Here is a 16,614-nt window from a genome sequence, read left to right on the forward strand (position 1 = left end):
ACTTTAGCCAGAGTATTGTCTGGCTTGGGGCACTGCATTGTCACACCGTTATAAACAACTCTGCAGAGGGAAAATGATTAGTACAGTTGTAGTACTTGAGCTATTAAGTGGGAGAGCAGTTGGCTTCATTTAATCTGGAGAAAGCAAAACTGAGGAAAGACGTGATAATTGTCTACTAATATGTGAAAATCTGTTGCAGAGACAATAGTTTTTGAAGTCCAGTGAGGGATAGGAAAGCAAATACTGGATTACAATTTCATCAAAGGAAATATAGTTTAGAAATTACCAAGATTCTTAATGGCAAGGATATTTCAGCCCTGCTATAGATTCCTGGAGTAACTGCGAACACATGGGAGTAACAATTGTCATTGCAGAAGTTTTTTAGAATAGGATGAATCAGGCATTTGTTTGGAAGGATTTAAGTCAAGTTTTAGTAAGGGAATAGGCTGGAAAATGTCCCGAGGTCCCTTCCAAGCCCTGTTTTCTGTGATTGCTACTCTTCCTCTGATATTTGGCCTATTACAACACTCTTGATTTCAATAATATGACCTATTTGACAGAAAAATCTATATTAATATCAGAAATAATTTTCATATATGTGACACGATTTGCACTCATGTACACAAATGTACCACAGTGGTCTTACTTCCTGAACACCAAGTTTAAATCTACTCTCTGGTGGGAGGGAAAAGAAGCACGGTTGGACAGAGTTGGAGACAGGAGCTGTATTCCTAGTTACTAAAATTCTGTTATGTGCCTTGCTTTTCGTGGGACATGTCTTCACTGTGAAATGTGATAACCTTTTAAACACAAGCTAGTTAAAGACTCATTTTTAATAGATAATTGACAAGATGCAGAGAAAGGGAAGGTTATGTTGTGGGTCGACTGCCCTAGGGCAAGGATTTACCTGGCACTGGTTGATGAATATCTCCGTGCAGTTGCCTGCTCTCTGAAATGAACAGTTACGTGTTGTTAGTTCTCTTCCGGTTGCCCCTTGAAACAAGGAGGGATCTCAAGCATCTTGTTAGGGCACCTGGGGTCCCTGAGAAGAGGACGGACTTTTTAAATACTAAGTACACTGCAGTATTCTCTCCAGGTGAGGGCAGTGCCGGCACTTAAATGTTTCTGCTGCTGCCCAACTGTTGGTGTTTTTATTGAATAGAGTATTTTACAAGCCTGTGTGAGATCATCAGTTCACTTGGTTTAAAGCTGCGCTGCCACTTGCTGAGTAAGATTCTTGGCAGCGGTTCTTACTCTGTACAGATTGTGGGCAGGTAGGGATATATGTGTTTGCGTGTTCTTAAAAGTAGTGGAACTGTGCGCATACCTACACACACCTCTTAACGTGAAAATGTCTTCAGTAACAATACTGTCTGTTCAAAAACTTTGAATGTATTTTTCCCATATTAGTTAATATATATGTTGAAGAAGGATACGGGGTAACCAGGTTGGGCACAAATGTGTTTTGCATGGAGAAGTTAAAAAAACCCCTCTGCTTTTACCTTTGTGGCTTTTTTTTCTGTCTGGGAGCAGGCTGTTTTCTTCTGTGAAAGCCACATTTAAAGGTGTGTTAATCGGAGTCCTATTTTAAATATATACTTACATAAGTATTTTATATACATATATAAAATGTTTAAAAACAAAACCTCTATCTCTTGTCCAGCCAAGATTGATGTTTCTATGGGATAAAATGTGACCTATAATGGCTTGAGTATGAAACAATAAAGGATAAGAAATTCTAGGTTCTAATTACGATTGAAGCTGCCTTGCTGTGATTTTCACAAGTCAATTAACTCCTCTCTTAAAAGAGGAGTAATTTCTTCTTACTGCCCCAGAAGGATGTTAATGGGACTGGTGAATGTTTGTTGTATATTTGGAGTGCTTTGTAAAGTATTTGCATGCCAGATTGTATCTCTTCAGACAACAGTGGTAGCATCTCAAATGATGAGACCAGGGCTTTGGCAGTGATTCCACTATAAAGCGCTCATACTTTTTGCTTGCCCCTTCAGATATGCTGGTGTATCTCTTTTGTAGAGCTGTGCTGCTAAGTGGATCCTGCTTTTTTAATAAAGAATTGTGGAGTGCGGTAGGGTTTTTTGTCTTGTTTGTTTTGTTGTGGTTTTTTTTTTTTTTTTTGTTTAAAATCCAGGTTGGTTTCTTGACCTGGTTCACAGTGCTGCCTTCCTGAGCATTGATGACAGCGTAACTGAAAGGGCCGTATTTTGTGATATGGGATGTGGTAGGGGTAAGGGAGGCGGGGGGAGCTTCTTTTGTCCATCCCTGTATGGAGACCCTGTGATGTCAGGCTGCTGCTTGGCAAGTGAAGAGTCATTGATTAAACCAGCTCTTTTTTGTACTCAAAATCTGTTTGACAGCTCTGATATTTGATGCTTTCTGGCTGCCCACAGCATGGTAGGTCATTGGGTGATGTACTAGCGCAGAGAATTCAGCAACATCTTGGGGCCACTTGACTGCAGGTTTGTGAAAACGCTTCATGCTGCTTAAACTCTTAAGGTTGGTCTTTTTGAGGGGGCAATTTCCCACTTACAGTACTTGGTGTTAATTTTAAAATGTCTTTATACACACGCTCATGCTGTACTTGACCCATGAGATCCTTTTCTCTTCTGTTTCTTGGTAACATAATGTTTTGGTAGTCTTTGCTTAAGCCTGGAGATTAGGCAGTTGTCAGTTTTTGTTTTGCCTGTCTCAATATCTGTTTCCTAGGGACAGAGTCATCCTGCAGATGGTTACTCCATTTCCATCACCTAACCCTGCAGCGTCCATTCAATCTTAATCAGAAAGAGTGCTGTACAACTCTGTTTCTGATTATTTTTTCCCCACTGTGGGGAGCACGCCTTTTTAAGCCTTGCATGAGATGTTTACATAAAGGTCTCTTCTTATTACAGCCTTACATTCTGTCCCCAGACACCATATTATCTACTGTGCTTTGGATAAGGAAGATTAGCTGGCTGCTCCTGTAATTTTTGTCAATTCTATTTCTTAATTAGCTTCTTGAAGAAGGTTTTTAAATAACTAGAAATACTACCTCTCAGTTGATGGATGGGCACTTTTCTCTCAGAATACCATCATTTCTTCTTATTCTCTTCTTTTTCTCTTTTCTTCCTTTTCCCTCCCTCCCCTCATCCATCCTCCCTGTAAGGACAAAACCTACAAATATTTCTTCTGAAACATCTAACTGCATAAAAAGAATGACTTAAAAGTGCTGAGCGCCAAATGTTTGTGCTGCCCTTGCTTGTGTTCCTTTGCTCACTCACTGAAATAAAACTGAAAAGATGAAGGACAGTGAGCTGATAACTTCTGCCATTTTTTATCAGTTAATTCTCCCTTTCTTTTTCTGGGTACTTAAGTCAATATCCAGGGGAAAGGGTTGATTTTTAGACTTCAGAGGAGATGCCTATTAAGAGTTTTGGAAAAGAGAAGCGTCGATGATATGATCTGCTGAAAACTGCTTTTATGCTGTCTTTCACAGTTTAATCAATCCCTCTGATATATGCTACTTACTTTGTGCCCATATTTTCCTTTAACATTTAATTGAATTGTTACATAACTGTCAGATTTTAGGGTTTTGGGCAAACGCTGAAAACAAAAGTGTCTCAGCCTCCAAATTAACAGCAATACTTACCATTTATGGAATGCTTGAAATTCCTGGAAAAGCTGCCTTACTCGTTTGAATTTTAATATGATTATGCTTGCTTATTTTTTTTTTCCAGAGTGTTTAAATCAATTTGCAGACAACTCATTTTATTTTCTCCTTGATCTGCTGTTTTCTCTTTGTCTGCCAAGAAAGTAGGTGAATATTCCCACTCAGCAAAATAGAAATAATCTGAAATATGGAGTGCTGAGCAACTTGAGGTTAATTTGTAATAGGTAATTTGCTGCTTATTATTAAGCTATACTTCCTATTTGTTATTTTGTGATAAAACTACAGGTAACTTATTTCTGTTCATCAATTAAGTAAGCTTCAACTCTTGACAAATACATCCAGGTGTTTAATTTCTCTGCTGTGTGCTTTGAAATAGATCTCGGGAATTTGAACAGGATGAACAGGTTTTATTCTGCAAACCTTATTTTTAGTCAAAATAATTATTTGATTTTTCATCTGTTGAAACGAATGACAAAAATTCTACTGTGAAGTCAGTTAAGATCTACTCATAGATTGTTTCATCAGCAGGGGAATATAAGCATCCCTTAATCAAGGTGTGTTTTTAGGAAAATGTAGCAAGTTCATTTACAGGCAACGATGATGCTTCTTATTTAGGAGTTAATGGTCATGAATGGCTCCTTTCTTTGTCTTTTGTTAATTGGACAGTTACTGGTAAGCCATCATCAGTGTAAGGATTAAGACAGGAACAGAAGTACTGTCCTGTTTAATAATTAAACTCATAAGTGGTGTGAGCTCTCACCGAGGTTTTGTATTCATAATAGCTTGGGAATTGTCCAAAAGACCAAGTGTGTTTATTGCTGTGTCCTGATTTGTGCTTTTCTTTTACAAGATGTAATAGACGGCCAGGTGGTTAATGATCAACACACTTCTGTGTATTTTGGAACACAGGTATAAAATGAAATTTTTTTTTCCTACAAGATTTTTAAGTCCAACTGAAGAAAATATTAGTGCTTCTGGAGGACAACTGTTAATCCTTTAATTCTTGGAAACTGTGGTGTCTGTCAGTACACTGGCAAGTGTGTACTTCAGATGCAGTTATTCAGTACCATGCTTGTAATGTGTCCCTGCAGAGATCTTGGGCATGGATCAGCAGGATATGCAGTAGAAGTGCAGAGAACGTGTTTTGAATGGACTGCTTTTTAATTTTGAATGAGCCGTGCGGTTAAGAATGTGTAACCTGAATGTAGCTAAGTAACTTGTTCGTATAATTAGCACACTCTAAAATTATTACAATCTTGACTTGCCTAAGTGCTGCCTGCTGTCTTGACCAGTAATTTTTGCTGAAGTTGGTGGGAGCCAAAGTTGGCTTTGCAGAATAAGAGTGTGTGCTTATTCTGAACCAGATATTAGTCAGATCTTGCTTTTGCAGCCAGTGGAGATAAACTGAGACAAAACAAGTAAGAAGGACCTCTTATGAAGCCCAGTAACTTCACGACATGTTGTATCAGCATGACATTAAGCTAGGCTTGTGCAGGCCCATGTTTTGTCTTTTGTAAATTGCCACTGTGCAGCTGCAATACATTTGTTATACCTATTTCTATCACATATCTTATAAGTTAATATTTTTCCTTCCCGTTGTTAATTTTACTGAGAAAAGCTTGTATGGGTGGCAGGCTTTGCTTTTCAATAGAAACTGTTCCTTCTAAAATCAGTTATTACCTACAGTTGCAATCATTAGATTCCTGTCTATCAAAAGGACTTCAAATGATAAAAGTTCCCTTGTTATGTAAAATGATGTGTCAAAGTTCTTTGCTGAATCAACTGCTAAGTTATACTACAGAAACGTTGGGGTTTTTTTTCCTCTAGATAATGGAAACACAATAAAGATATGGGGTTAGTGAATAGGGACTTTCTGCTTACTTGCAAACTTCCTTGTTGATAAGGAGGTTGTGTTGTTTTTTTTTAAAAATAATTTCCCTACCTCCAAGAGCAAAAGATACATAGCATTTAACTTCTTAGAATAAGAAGCAGCTTTTCCAATTTATGTTTGCCGTTTGCAGCTTTTGAAAAAGAGACATTTGAAAATGCATTTCAGGTCTTTTGGGCTGATGTACATTCTGTGTGAAGTTGGTCCACTACTAGCAATATTTTCTGTGAGGTTAGGATTGACTGCTTGGCACACACATAAAAGGTGGAATTGCTTGTGTTTTTGTCCTTTTCATAGGCACTAATGCTGTATCCATCATTGAAATACCTCAGCCTGTTTTGTCCATTCCGTATGGTACTCCTGTTTACTATGGTTCTAGAGGTGTACATGTTTGGAGAGTTGGTCTATTGCAACTTCATTATGCTTGTGTCAAGCCGATTATATGAAAAACATGAAGGTGTGCCATAGTTCACTAATCTTGTTTCTTCTTCACTGTGCCTGTGTGATGTATGTTGTATGTTGATGGCTGGGAGCATAGATGAGATTTGAATATTATGTGTGAATCCATTCTTCTGAGTTATCCTTTGGGAATGTAAGTGTTGCTGTTTATTGTTTTACAGTGTACCTAGACAATAGCAGGTTTTCTGCTAAACACTAGCATTTGTATGGGAAAAATTGCTTGCCTTGTTTGGGGAGAATAATTTTGTGATACAGGCTTCTGAACTCAGTTCAAGGAAATGTTTAAAAAGAGTTTTAACCAAACAGTTAAAAAAAAAAAAAAAAAAAAAAAAAAGAAAAAAGATGGGGAGGAAAAGTGGTGGTTGTGCTCTGGAACATATCAAATATACGTCATAAATTTGTAATGAGAATACATAAAAATTTTGAGTGTTTTTGTGTGATACACTGATAATTATCTGAAATGAGAGGGCTAGGAGGAGTTGGGAAATAGCAGGGAAGATAATGAATCAAGTCTTATCTGAAGTTAGCAGGCAATATTATGGCTTAATTCAAATTCTACCATACATGCAAAAAAATACAAAACACATAACAAACAAAAATATTCTGCAAGCAATGATAAAAATAATCAATTATTTACTGTTTTTGTAATGTTAAAATATTTTATCAAGGCAAGTTGCAGTCAAAAGTAATGTGAGTTATTTTGAAAATGGAAATACATAAAGATGCATTTATACAAGTGCAAGACTAAATATTTTACATAACTGTATTTCAATGAGAAGATATACAGTAAGTGCACACTTGATAACACTAAGCAGGCAAAACTTAAAGTTAGTTCCATATACTGTTGTATAGTTCATGCATAGATCTCTCCCAAAGTAAAGGGGCTGTTCCAAATAACTCTTGCTGGGATGAGAAACAGGATGGGTTGCTGGTAAGGGTGTCAGCATGGATGGGGGTCAGTTATAGACATTACTTACTGTAATTTGTGATTGCCGTGGGAGAGGAGTGGCTGTTGGTGTGATAGTAATACTGCTGGTGATTTTATTGGTGGGCTTACTGGGTAGGCCATTAGCTAGTGCTGGAGTTCTGTTGTCTTGCACCGGATTACAAGGGTTGATGGGCTTGGAATTGGTGAGAGCTTGGACGTAAGGGCTTCCTAAATGGATGTGGATTTTGTTATCCTCAGTAGTTATTACACTTGATCCCGTACTGTTAGATCTCTGAAACTGCCATGATGACTGCCGGTCTGGGGATACTCTAAAAACGGTGTGCTTGGCTCCCATTTCCAAAGGCTCCGTGGAGATTATTTGTTCCTGAGAACTTGAGCCTGGTAAAGCCAAAGGGGACATTGTTCTTTCAGGAGTTAAAGAGCCACATGATTCAGGAGTTTGAGATCTTGCAAAAGTAGCCATAGTAATAGGAGAAATTACTTGCTCTGGGCTCATGTAACCTTCTGCTGCTTTTGATTTTACAGGTGTTAAGGAGGCGTTTTGAATAATGGTTATTCTTTGCTTTGGAGTGCCACAGTTGGGTATAACTGCTGTGCTTGTGTAGGAGTGAGGACTTTCAGTGGTAGGACTAGTTATTTCAAGTGTCGCTGTGTTCTGTCCGTGGTCTGGAGTTACTTTTATGTGAAGAGGTTGGCCAGGTGTATGGCTTAGCACTAGGTCTCCAGTCTGTGCACAGCTTCCATTTTGCTTTGTATGAATCTTTCCGTTTTGAGGATGGCTCTCTTTGGACTTCATCCAAGGGATCCATAATTTTTTATTCACAGCATTTGCAATGGATGAGTTGCTTTTGAAAGACACAGTTTGTTCCTCCTCGTTGTTATCTTTGTCCTCATTATCACTGTCTCCATACAGCTGTCCATTAATGACTGTCCGCTCTAAAGGCATGAGGGTTTTGTAATCGGGTGGTTCATTGTCTGCTGGATCTGTCTGGACTTCTTTAGAAAGAACTTGCAAATCGGATATTCTTCTTCCATTGAGACCCGGCCTGAAGTTCTTGCTGAAGTGTCTGTACCTCTCCAATTCTTTTGTGAGGCTTTCCATTTCTCTTGCCAACTCCCTGTTCTTGTTTTCTTGCTGCAGGAGTTTCTTCTGTAAGACTGTGTGATCACCTCGGAGGTGACAGATTAGGTCTTCTGTTGCCATGTATTCATGAATCTTCTCTTTCAGTGCATCTACTTCTCTGGAAAGATGACTTGATTTAGCTTCCTCTTCTTTGAGCTTCCTAAAAAGACGCTGCTCTTGATTGGACTCTGCTTTTTCTGTTAATTTATACCTAGCCACTTCCATTTTCACAGCCTCCAGCTCCTCTGATAGAAGCTTGGCTCTGTCCCGTTCATTGGCATATCTTCGTTCTAGAGACTCAAATTCATCTTCAGTTTTCATCAGATCATCTTCTATAGCCTTCATTTCTTTGAGCTTCTGCTTAAGCCTCTCAACTTCTTGAGAAAGCTCTTTGATTTTGTTGTTCTCCTGCTGCAAGGAGGTGCTGGATTTAGTACTCTCCTTAAGTTTATTTTTAAGAAACTCTTTTTCAACAGCTTCCAGTGACTGAAGTCTTTTTCTTAGAATATTCACTTTGGAAACAAGATCACTTCCTTTCTCCTCTTCTGCTTTGAGTTTGTTTTTCAGTTCATCTCTTTCTTTTGTAACACTGGACACTTTCTCCTCTGCATCAGATTTTGATTTCAGTGCCTTTTTGCTTTCCTCAATTAGTTTTTCTGTAACCGACATCACTTTATTTTGTTCCACCTGAAGCTGAGAAGTTGCAGCTTGCAGCTTTTCTTCTGTTTGCTTTATTTTTTCACCCATAGTTTTTCTTTCATCCACAAGCATCACTGTTAGACTCTTCAGCTTTGTTAAATCTTCTTTAAGTGTAGACTCAGTTTTTTCTAACTTACTTTCAATTGCCTCAAGCTCGCCAATTCTAGCTTTTAAGCCATCCAGCTCATGGGACAACTGCTTTGTTAACATTTTTTCTCTTTCTAGGTTGCATTTCAGGGAGTAGCATTCCTGTTTGCTCTTGCTGAAAGCATCTTCTAGTTTCTCCAGCTCCATAATTCTTTTGTTGAGTTTGTCAACTTCTCCTTTAAGGTTCTTGCTCTGTGATGCTTCTTTTTCTAACTTTCTATTAAGTTCTCTGCACTGATCTTCCATTTTTATGAGCTCTTCATCTTTTCCTTCCATCTCCAGCAGTCGTTTCCGTAGTTCTTCTACTTCAGTCATAAGTGTGGAGTTCCCACACTCTCCCTTATTTATCTTATCCCTTAGGTCTTGCAGTTCTTCTTCTGCTTTCCGTAAAGTTTTATTGGTCTCTTCCAGCTCATCAATTTGTCGGCTGAGAGCAGTTAATTTTATCCGTAACTGACGGTTCTGACTGTCTTCATTGGTTAGTTTGGCCATCATTGCTTCTTGGTCTTGGGAAATCTTACTGCTTTGGGCTGGAAGTTCAGCCTCCAGCCTGCTGGCTCTCTGTTCCTGTTCTTGAACTTTTGCTTCAGCAAAAGCCAGCTTCTCGTGTGCTTGTTCTGTGGAAGTGGTTAACTCTTGAACTTTTTGACTTTGTTGATTCAACTGCTCAGTGAGTCTTTGCTGTTCATCCACCACCATTAAAGCAAAGGACTTCAGTTTGGTCAATTCTTCTTTCAGTTTAGCTATTTTCTTGTTGCTTTCCTTCTCTTTTTTTGCCTGATATGCTGTTTCTTGTTCAAGAAGCTTTTTCAATCTGTGGGAGGAAATAATATTATATTTTGTAGCCATTTTAACGGGCATTTAAAAACACACCTGAAGTACGACATTTCTGCCAGATGTGCATGAACTTGTAACTACAAGCAGACCTCGCATTGTAGTGTCTGGGGCCCATAGGTCTTTCTTTACACTCTGGCAATGGACACTTCACTATGATCATTTAGACTTAACAACTTATGTAATTATGCATCTTTTCAGCTTTTGGCGGGTATCAGTGCAACACAACTTTCTGCTATTCTGCAGTGGAACAACACTGATCTTGGCTGTTTGCTGAGGCTAGCTATGTGCGTAAGAAATGTGATTATCGTAGGGATTGAGAAATTAAATCAGTGCAGCCGTCAAGGGCAGGTATAATTTACACCATCATAAATCTCCTAATACCTTTAAGTTACTTATAAACCATCCTGATGTGTTATGATCTTTTATGATTAAACCTTATGGATGTTAAAGTGCATGAAGGTAATGTAGCCAAGCTAGGTGGTTAGTCAGGCCGCCTGATGTCAATTTCGAAGCAGCACATCAGAGTAAAAGTAAACATTGTAGGTAAGCCAGTCCTCAGTGAAAATGCAGGCTTATGACCTTGTATCACACACAGACAAAAAAAAATGCAGTCAGCAGATAAACAGGTGTCCAGGTTGTGCCTTTTGAACTTAAGAAAGCCCAAATGTCTTGCTGTCTGCCAGGTTTGGATTCAGTCTTATATCCAAAATTTGCAGATACACCTAAGTGCAACCCTGCTTGTACATGGTTATTGAAGGTTTTCGTAGTGGTTTTCCAAAATTAGTTTTACAAGTTTATGCTTGTAATCAGTCTTTACCGAGACGCAAAGTACGTAATTTTTTAGAGACTTGGGGTAAGGTTGTTCATTTGTTTATGTAAGATCCTAAGCAGCCTCCAAATACCTCAAATAATGGGTTCTTTTGTAGACTTTTCTTTGTCAGGGAGTTGTTTGTGGAGTTGGTCTGAGGTATGATTGGTTTGGCCACCACATTTGCCTTCTTTCAATTAGATTTTTCCCACAGCCAACCTATAGCTATGTTCTGGTATTAAAGAAGAGCGTGAAAAGCCTAGATTGAAGTAATGAAGTATTAGAATTTGTATGCTTCACTGTTCATATATATGGTAGGTATGCAGTTGTGTAGATTATGCAAGGGAAATTAATTACATAGCAGAACTGTACTTGCACAAAATGACTGCTTCAACACTTATTAGTTGAGGCCCCTTGCTTTTTTTTTTTTCTTTTCAGTTCTTCTTCCCCGCCTTCTGAAATATGATGATGACTCTCTAGAAGTTGCTGCTGGAACATAAGATTCCTGTTCCACATTTGTCTCTGGTCACTATTGTGATGCCCTTGACCATGTGGTGAGCCTTTACTGCTTCTCACTGACAAGTTCCTGTTGCAGCCATCCCTTTAGTTCAGGAAGAGCTTAGATAACGGCCTCCTTTGCACAGCTCTTTATTAGCTGTTGACTGACTGGAGGCATACATTTCTGGGCATTTAATAGGCTGCCTCAGCAACATCCCCCTTGGCAGCACTGTAGTTTTCCTGTGTGGAGAAAGGAAATCCCTGGCATTCTACAACTGTCCATCAGACTTGTCGAATTTAATGCTGATATTGTATAGAAGTCTATGACTATGAAACTTCTTACAACACCTTCACCATCCGCCCTCTTTTTATTCTAGTGCAGAGGTTGCACTATATTGAATGTAATGAAATGCTTTATATGAAAAATTGATGGAATGGGAAGTAGCAATAAACAGAGTTGATATCAAAGACTCAAGGCAGCCCCAAATTCTTTACAACAGTCAATTAACATAATGGGGAAAACAGTCATGAAAAAGTATAAGTGGAGAGGGAGCGGTTTGTGGAATGAGCTTGAAAGAACGCTGCTGGTTGACAGAACAAATAAATGGGGAGAAGACTGCGCCATCTTCAGAGGCAGCTTTTTACTGTGTTGTTGCTGTATAAACTTTTGTCTGCTTTTCAGTGCTACTTTCAGTTTGGGTTCTTTTTGGTGTAAAAATCTCTCTTTCCTCTCCACCCTTGTCTCTAAATGCTTTAGTAGTGAAGTTCAATTGATGATCTACCGTTGCCATAGATATAAAACCATAACAGAAGCATAACTAACAATTTCATTTGGAATGAACTCAGTTTTTGTGTGTGCATGAAGTTAAGACATCTCATATTAATACTGCTAAAATAGACTTGGGCTTATAAGCACTTGATTTATTTTAGCTTGCTTCACTGTAATTTATTTTTGAAAGGCAAATTTAGCTGAAGTGATTAATACCAAAATTATTCGGTGTTTTACCCAACACTTGCGTATTAACTAGTTGATATCTTTCTGGCCAAATGAAACTGTAATGCTCCAGTGACTGACGCCCCTTAAATTGCTTTAGAAAGAAAACTCTTAAACCAAATGGTAACCAACAACTGTAATTTTCATAGGGATGCTGTGTAATTTTTTATGAAGCAAATAACTGATTTTATTTATTATTTATGCACAATTATTTTGACAGATGTTTGAGTAAATAATCCCAGCAGTCCTTGCAGTGAGCATCAATCTGTGTACAATTTTTATTCTTTTGTCTTCTCTTCTGTTTTTTTTTCTTCTATAACTTAATTCCTCAAGCTATCTGTAATGCTTAAGACTTGTTTCAGTAAAGCACTTGAGGTTCCAGCCCAAACTGAGTGCTTGAGTGAGCTAGTCTAACCCAACCTCTAATCAAGCCTGTGTTGCAAGGGTTATTTCAATGAAAGTGCCTAAATTATTGGTATCTGACCTGGATCACTGTATAAACTGAGAAGGATTTTCAAGAGATTCTGTTTCAGTGGTCATGCCAAAAGACTTTAGTGTATTTAAAAATGTTTCCTTCACTCAAAAGATAAAATGCAATTTTAAGATTCAAACAGAAATGCAAGCAAATATTTCTAACCCCTGAGATCTATTTCTTTTGGAAAAAATACTATAAAATCACTCCATTGAAGTTATGTTACAGAGCATAGTGCATAACTCACAGAAGCTGCGAGTTAAAAGGATTTTAACGTGTTTCTAAAAATAAGAAAGGGATGTATTAAGCATGGTATGTGTATTTTTTGATACTGTGTAGTTAAATAAGGTTTTGCACTTGTTTTTGATAACTGTATGCTTATTCATGTATTCCTAGACAGGAATAGTCATGTATTCCTATACAGAAAATGCCTTCAACAATGCTGAATAGATAATGATTTCTTGGACAGAGTTGAGATTGATATTGGAAGAAGTCAACTGGGAGTGTGTTAATATTTGCAGAAGAATTTTTCATTGGCTGCTGAATTCCCAGTTCATGGTTCAGTAGGTCACAGCAAATTTGTCTGCACACATTCACTTAAGAATAGTAGAGGACCCTAAAATCTTTGGGGGTTTTGTGTTTGTTTGTTTGTTTTTGTTGTTAGTGTGTTTATTTTCATAAATTCATCACTTGCTTTTGGTCAGCTCCTTTGGGGAACCTGACTCCTGCCGGTCAGGGCTTGATTATGTATATCATTTGAACTAAGGCAAATCGCGTGTTTAATTGAAGGACTGTTGTAACTGATAATAGCACTTTGTGATATCTTGCATACTTTTGTGACAGAATAAAAATACTTTGTGTTAAATTCATCCAAGATACTCTCTTCCTCAAGAAGAGTAACAGCGTATTTGAAAAAGCAATTTTACCAAAAATATGCAAAGGTCAAAAGAAGTTGACTTAAAAAAATAATAATTTAAAAAAGAACAGGCACTCCCCTATCCAATAAAATACTTTTATCATTTTCATTTTGAGTTGAATTTCATGTTCATATAATTTCACCTTAGGCAGAGGTAGGTATAGCATTTAGGCAAAGCTTTCACAGGTAATTCCAAGCAGTTGACTTCACAGGACTACAAGAACCCTTTCTGAATACAGGCCAGCAAAAACAGGCATTGGAAATTGGTTTTATGAACATGAATGTTAGATAGTTAAACAGTGTCAGGGCAGTGTCTTATTACTTTTTCTTCAGCACTTCTGTTATAAATGACTGCTTTATTGTGGGCTACTGTTGTACTTGTTTGCAATACCAGTTGCCTGCTTTTTTTATTTCCTTAAAGGAATTGTAGTTGTCATCTCTCCTCTGTTCACTGCAAGTGCTTTCCTCAGTATGCATATTATAGCTTCTTGGTGTTAATATCATGCATGAAATTGTGTTGTCTTGTTTTTCAGGTTTTTTTTTTTTTTCCAAGTGCATATAGCTTTGGCTACACTACATTAAATTTAGCAATGTCATAACTATGTGTTCTCTACAAGACATCAGGACTCCCTAAACAGTTCATTGTCTTCTTGGTGTCATGTGATATTATTTTGACTTTAAGTGGGGTTTTCTGTTTTCATGGGGGTACCGGTGTTACATTGATGTTGTTTAGTTTATGTTTTTACAGGATTCTAAGGGGGCTGCTTTCCCTTTGAGATTCAGGGAAACTAAGGAAAGCATGGGAGACTGAGATTGCAAGACCTTTTTTTTTATTTTTTGAGTTTCTTCTAGAATGAATTGTTGTTCTTAGAATAATTATTCTAAGAATAAAAATGGTGATTTTTTTTTTTCCCCTTAAGCAACTTTGCAAAGATAACTTTAGAAAAGGCTGCATTCTTTAAGGATGCAAGTGAAATAGGTGTTGATTTGTAAAGCTGTACTTCTATCATTCCTTCCACCAAAACATTGAGGAGATTTTAATATATACCTTATCAATATCTTGGGTTTTATCAGATCATTTTGCAGAAATGACTGAGACTTTGAATGTCTGTGACTTTTGTTTTGTAGATCATAAAAAAAAATTATTTTTTTTTAATCTAGCTCATGTGCTCTTCACCCTTCCTCAGGTAAAAGATGTGGCTTTCTAGAGGTTCTACAGGTTATAACATGAGGGAGACTTGCTTCTAAAGTTTTTGGACGTGTGCTTGAATTTCCCTCTCTACAATGCAAGTAAAAACACTAAGCTGAAAGCTTTTAAAAGTAGATGAAGTCATGCCTCTTCGGCTGAGGCATTCTTCCCAGTTAGCAATAAGCCATGGTCTGGCCTTTAATAAGAGAAGGAACATGCTTCATCATTTCTGGTAAATCTTACAAGTTGTTGTAATTTTTGACACCAATACAGTTAAGTACTTATTTTTGGAAGTAAGCCAGTCTGTCTGTGCCTTCCACAGCTTATGGCAACAAAATTTGGATTTGTTAAAATGGCTTTGTGGTCTTGGGGTGGCTATGCATTTATTTCTTTTTTTGTTGCCTACAATTCTGCTTATTGATGTGTAATTTTTATGAAGACATATGTTATAACTACTTTTATGGCTTCTTTATTATCTTTATTGATGCTTCTTTTTTCCCCCTGTCATAAGAAGGTCAAAAGCCTTTGAAATTACAGCAGCAACAACATACCATAGCTGTTGTGTAATCTGTTGGCTTTATCTGAATCAGTCAGCACTTCCCAACAGAATGTGAACACTTATTTTAAAATTTGTTTTTCAGTGTATTGTTTATATGTGTATATATTTTAAATCATTAGTTTATACTAAGATGCAAACCTCCAGAAATGGTGTCTCAACTGTAAGAGACTGTGTATAAAGCAAATTTCCTGATAAGGAAACTTATTTTATAAAATGAGGACTTTTAATGAGGAGGGTGTGAGTTCTGCTTATTACTCCACAAACTACCACAGAGCAATCATTGTTTTATCTGATGCATAAAATGCTGACTTGCTTAACAAGTCTTAATAAAAGTCATATATGATGAATGGTGTTGCCAGTTCAGGGTTAACTTGGGCAAAATTTCAAATGGATAACCATTTTTAGCTGTGATGCTGAGTAAACATACGCAGATAATATATTCTTTTAAAAATTAATTAATCTGGAACAGTAATGTTGTTTGTGACCATGATTTCACAACTACTAAGCTGCTGAAAGTTCTTCCTGGTGATACAGGGATATTGATGCTCATAAATGTTTTGAAATCCTGTATGAATTTGGTGACAGTAAATGGCATGAGACATTTTTAACAAATTTATATTGGTTAATTTAAGATTTAAGACTGAATTAACATTCACTTTTAGTTGGAGTAATTTTAAATAAGCATTAAAATCCAGTTTTGTTTTATCATGAAACCTCAGTTTAAGAAAATAATTTTCTATCTTGAGTTATATCCTTTCCTTATCTAGATGTTCTTGGAAATCACCAAGCAAAACATCAGTCTTGTGTAAAAAGTATTAATGCTTTCTGTGGCAGTAACTGTTCGAATGTGCAAGGTGATAATTATTAATTCTGTCCATTCATTTCTAATCGTGTAATGGTAGCCATCCGCAGCATCTGCGATTATGATAGGAAGGTGCAGGACTTCTAGGTGGGAGTGAAGAAGTTGATACCTTATTAAAATGTTAGCAGGTTTGGTGGGGTTTTTTGTTGTTTTTTTTTGTTTTTTTTTCTGGACTGCATATCTTGAAAAACAATTGTAAATGAGCGCTGACCTGAGGAGATGACAATATTAATGAACTCTACTTGACATTAGCCTTAAAAACTCTGGGTCCCAGAGTTCAACTACTAGAAAACATAACACAATGAATGGTGAACTGGACTCTGATGTGTCACCATTTTTGAGATGCGTTCTTCTTCCTCATCCCTCTTTCTAGATTTAACAGCTATTTGAGTTATTCTTTGAAGTCAGTATCTATTACTGTTGGCATTTCAATGGCATATAATTGTGCATGTAATGTAACTGTTAATCCTCCTCTGAATCTAAATGCATCAATAACTTAACCGACTCAAGGGAATATGACTTGGGTTTTGTTGGTTAGTAGTTTGGGATT

General features: G+C 37.3%; 2 protein-coding genes across 4 annotated transcripts in view; one reads left to right on the forward strand and one right to left on the reverse strand.

Moving 5' to 3' along the window:
• The window catches only part of CMSS1 (cms1 ribosomal small subunit homolog), a 243,329-nt gene that overhangs the window by 13,198 nt on the left and 213,517 nt on the right, over positions 1 to 16,614 (forward strand). The gene's annotated exons all lie outside the window — the stretch shown is intronic.
• The window catches only part of FILIP1L (filamin A interacting protein 1 like), a 210,317-nt gene that overhangs the window by 11,323 nt on the left and 182,380 nt on the right, over positions 1 to 16,614 (reverse strand). For all 3 annotated transcript variants that reach the window (XM_063350308.1, XM_063350299.1, XM_063350289.1), the window contains one exon: positions 6,989 to 9,743. In XM_063350308.1, coding sequence (XP_063206378.1) covers positions 6,989 to 9,628 — 2,640 coding nt within the window. In that variant the 5' untranslated portion in view covers positions 9,629 to 9,743. The remainder of the gene's footprint in view (positions 1 to 6,988; positions 9,744 to 16,614) is intronic.

Source organism: Chroicocephalus ridibundus, chromosome 1 (genome assembly GCF_963924245.1).
Source record: "Chroicocephalus ridibundus chromosome 1, bChrRid1.1, whole genome shotgun sequence".
Classification (NCBI taxonomy): domain Eukaryota; kingdom Metazoa; phylum Chordata; class Aves; order Charadriiformes; family Laridae; genus Chroicocephalus; species Chroicocephalus ridibundus.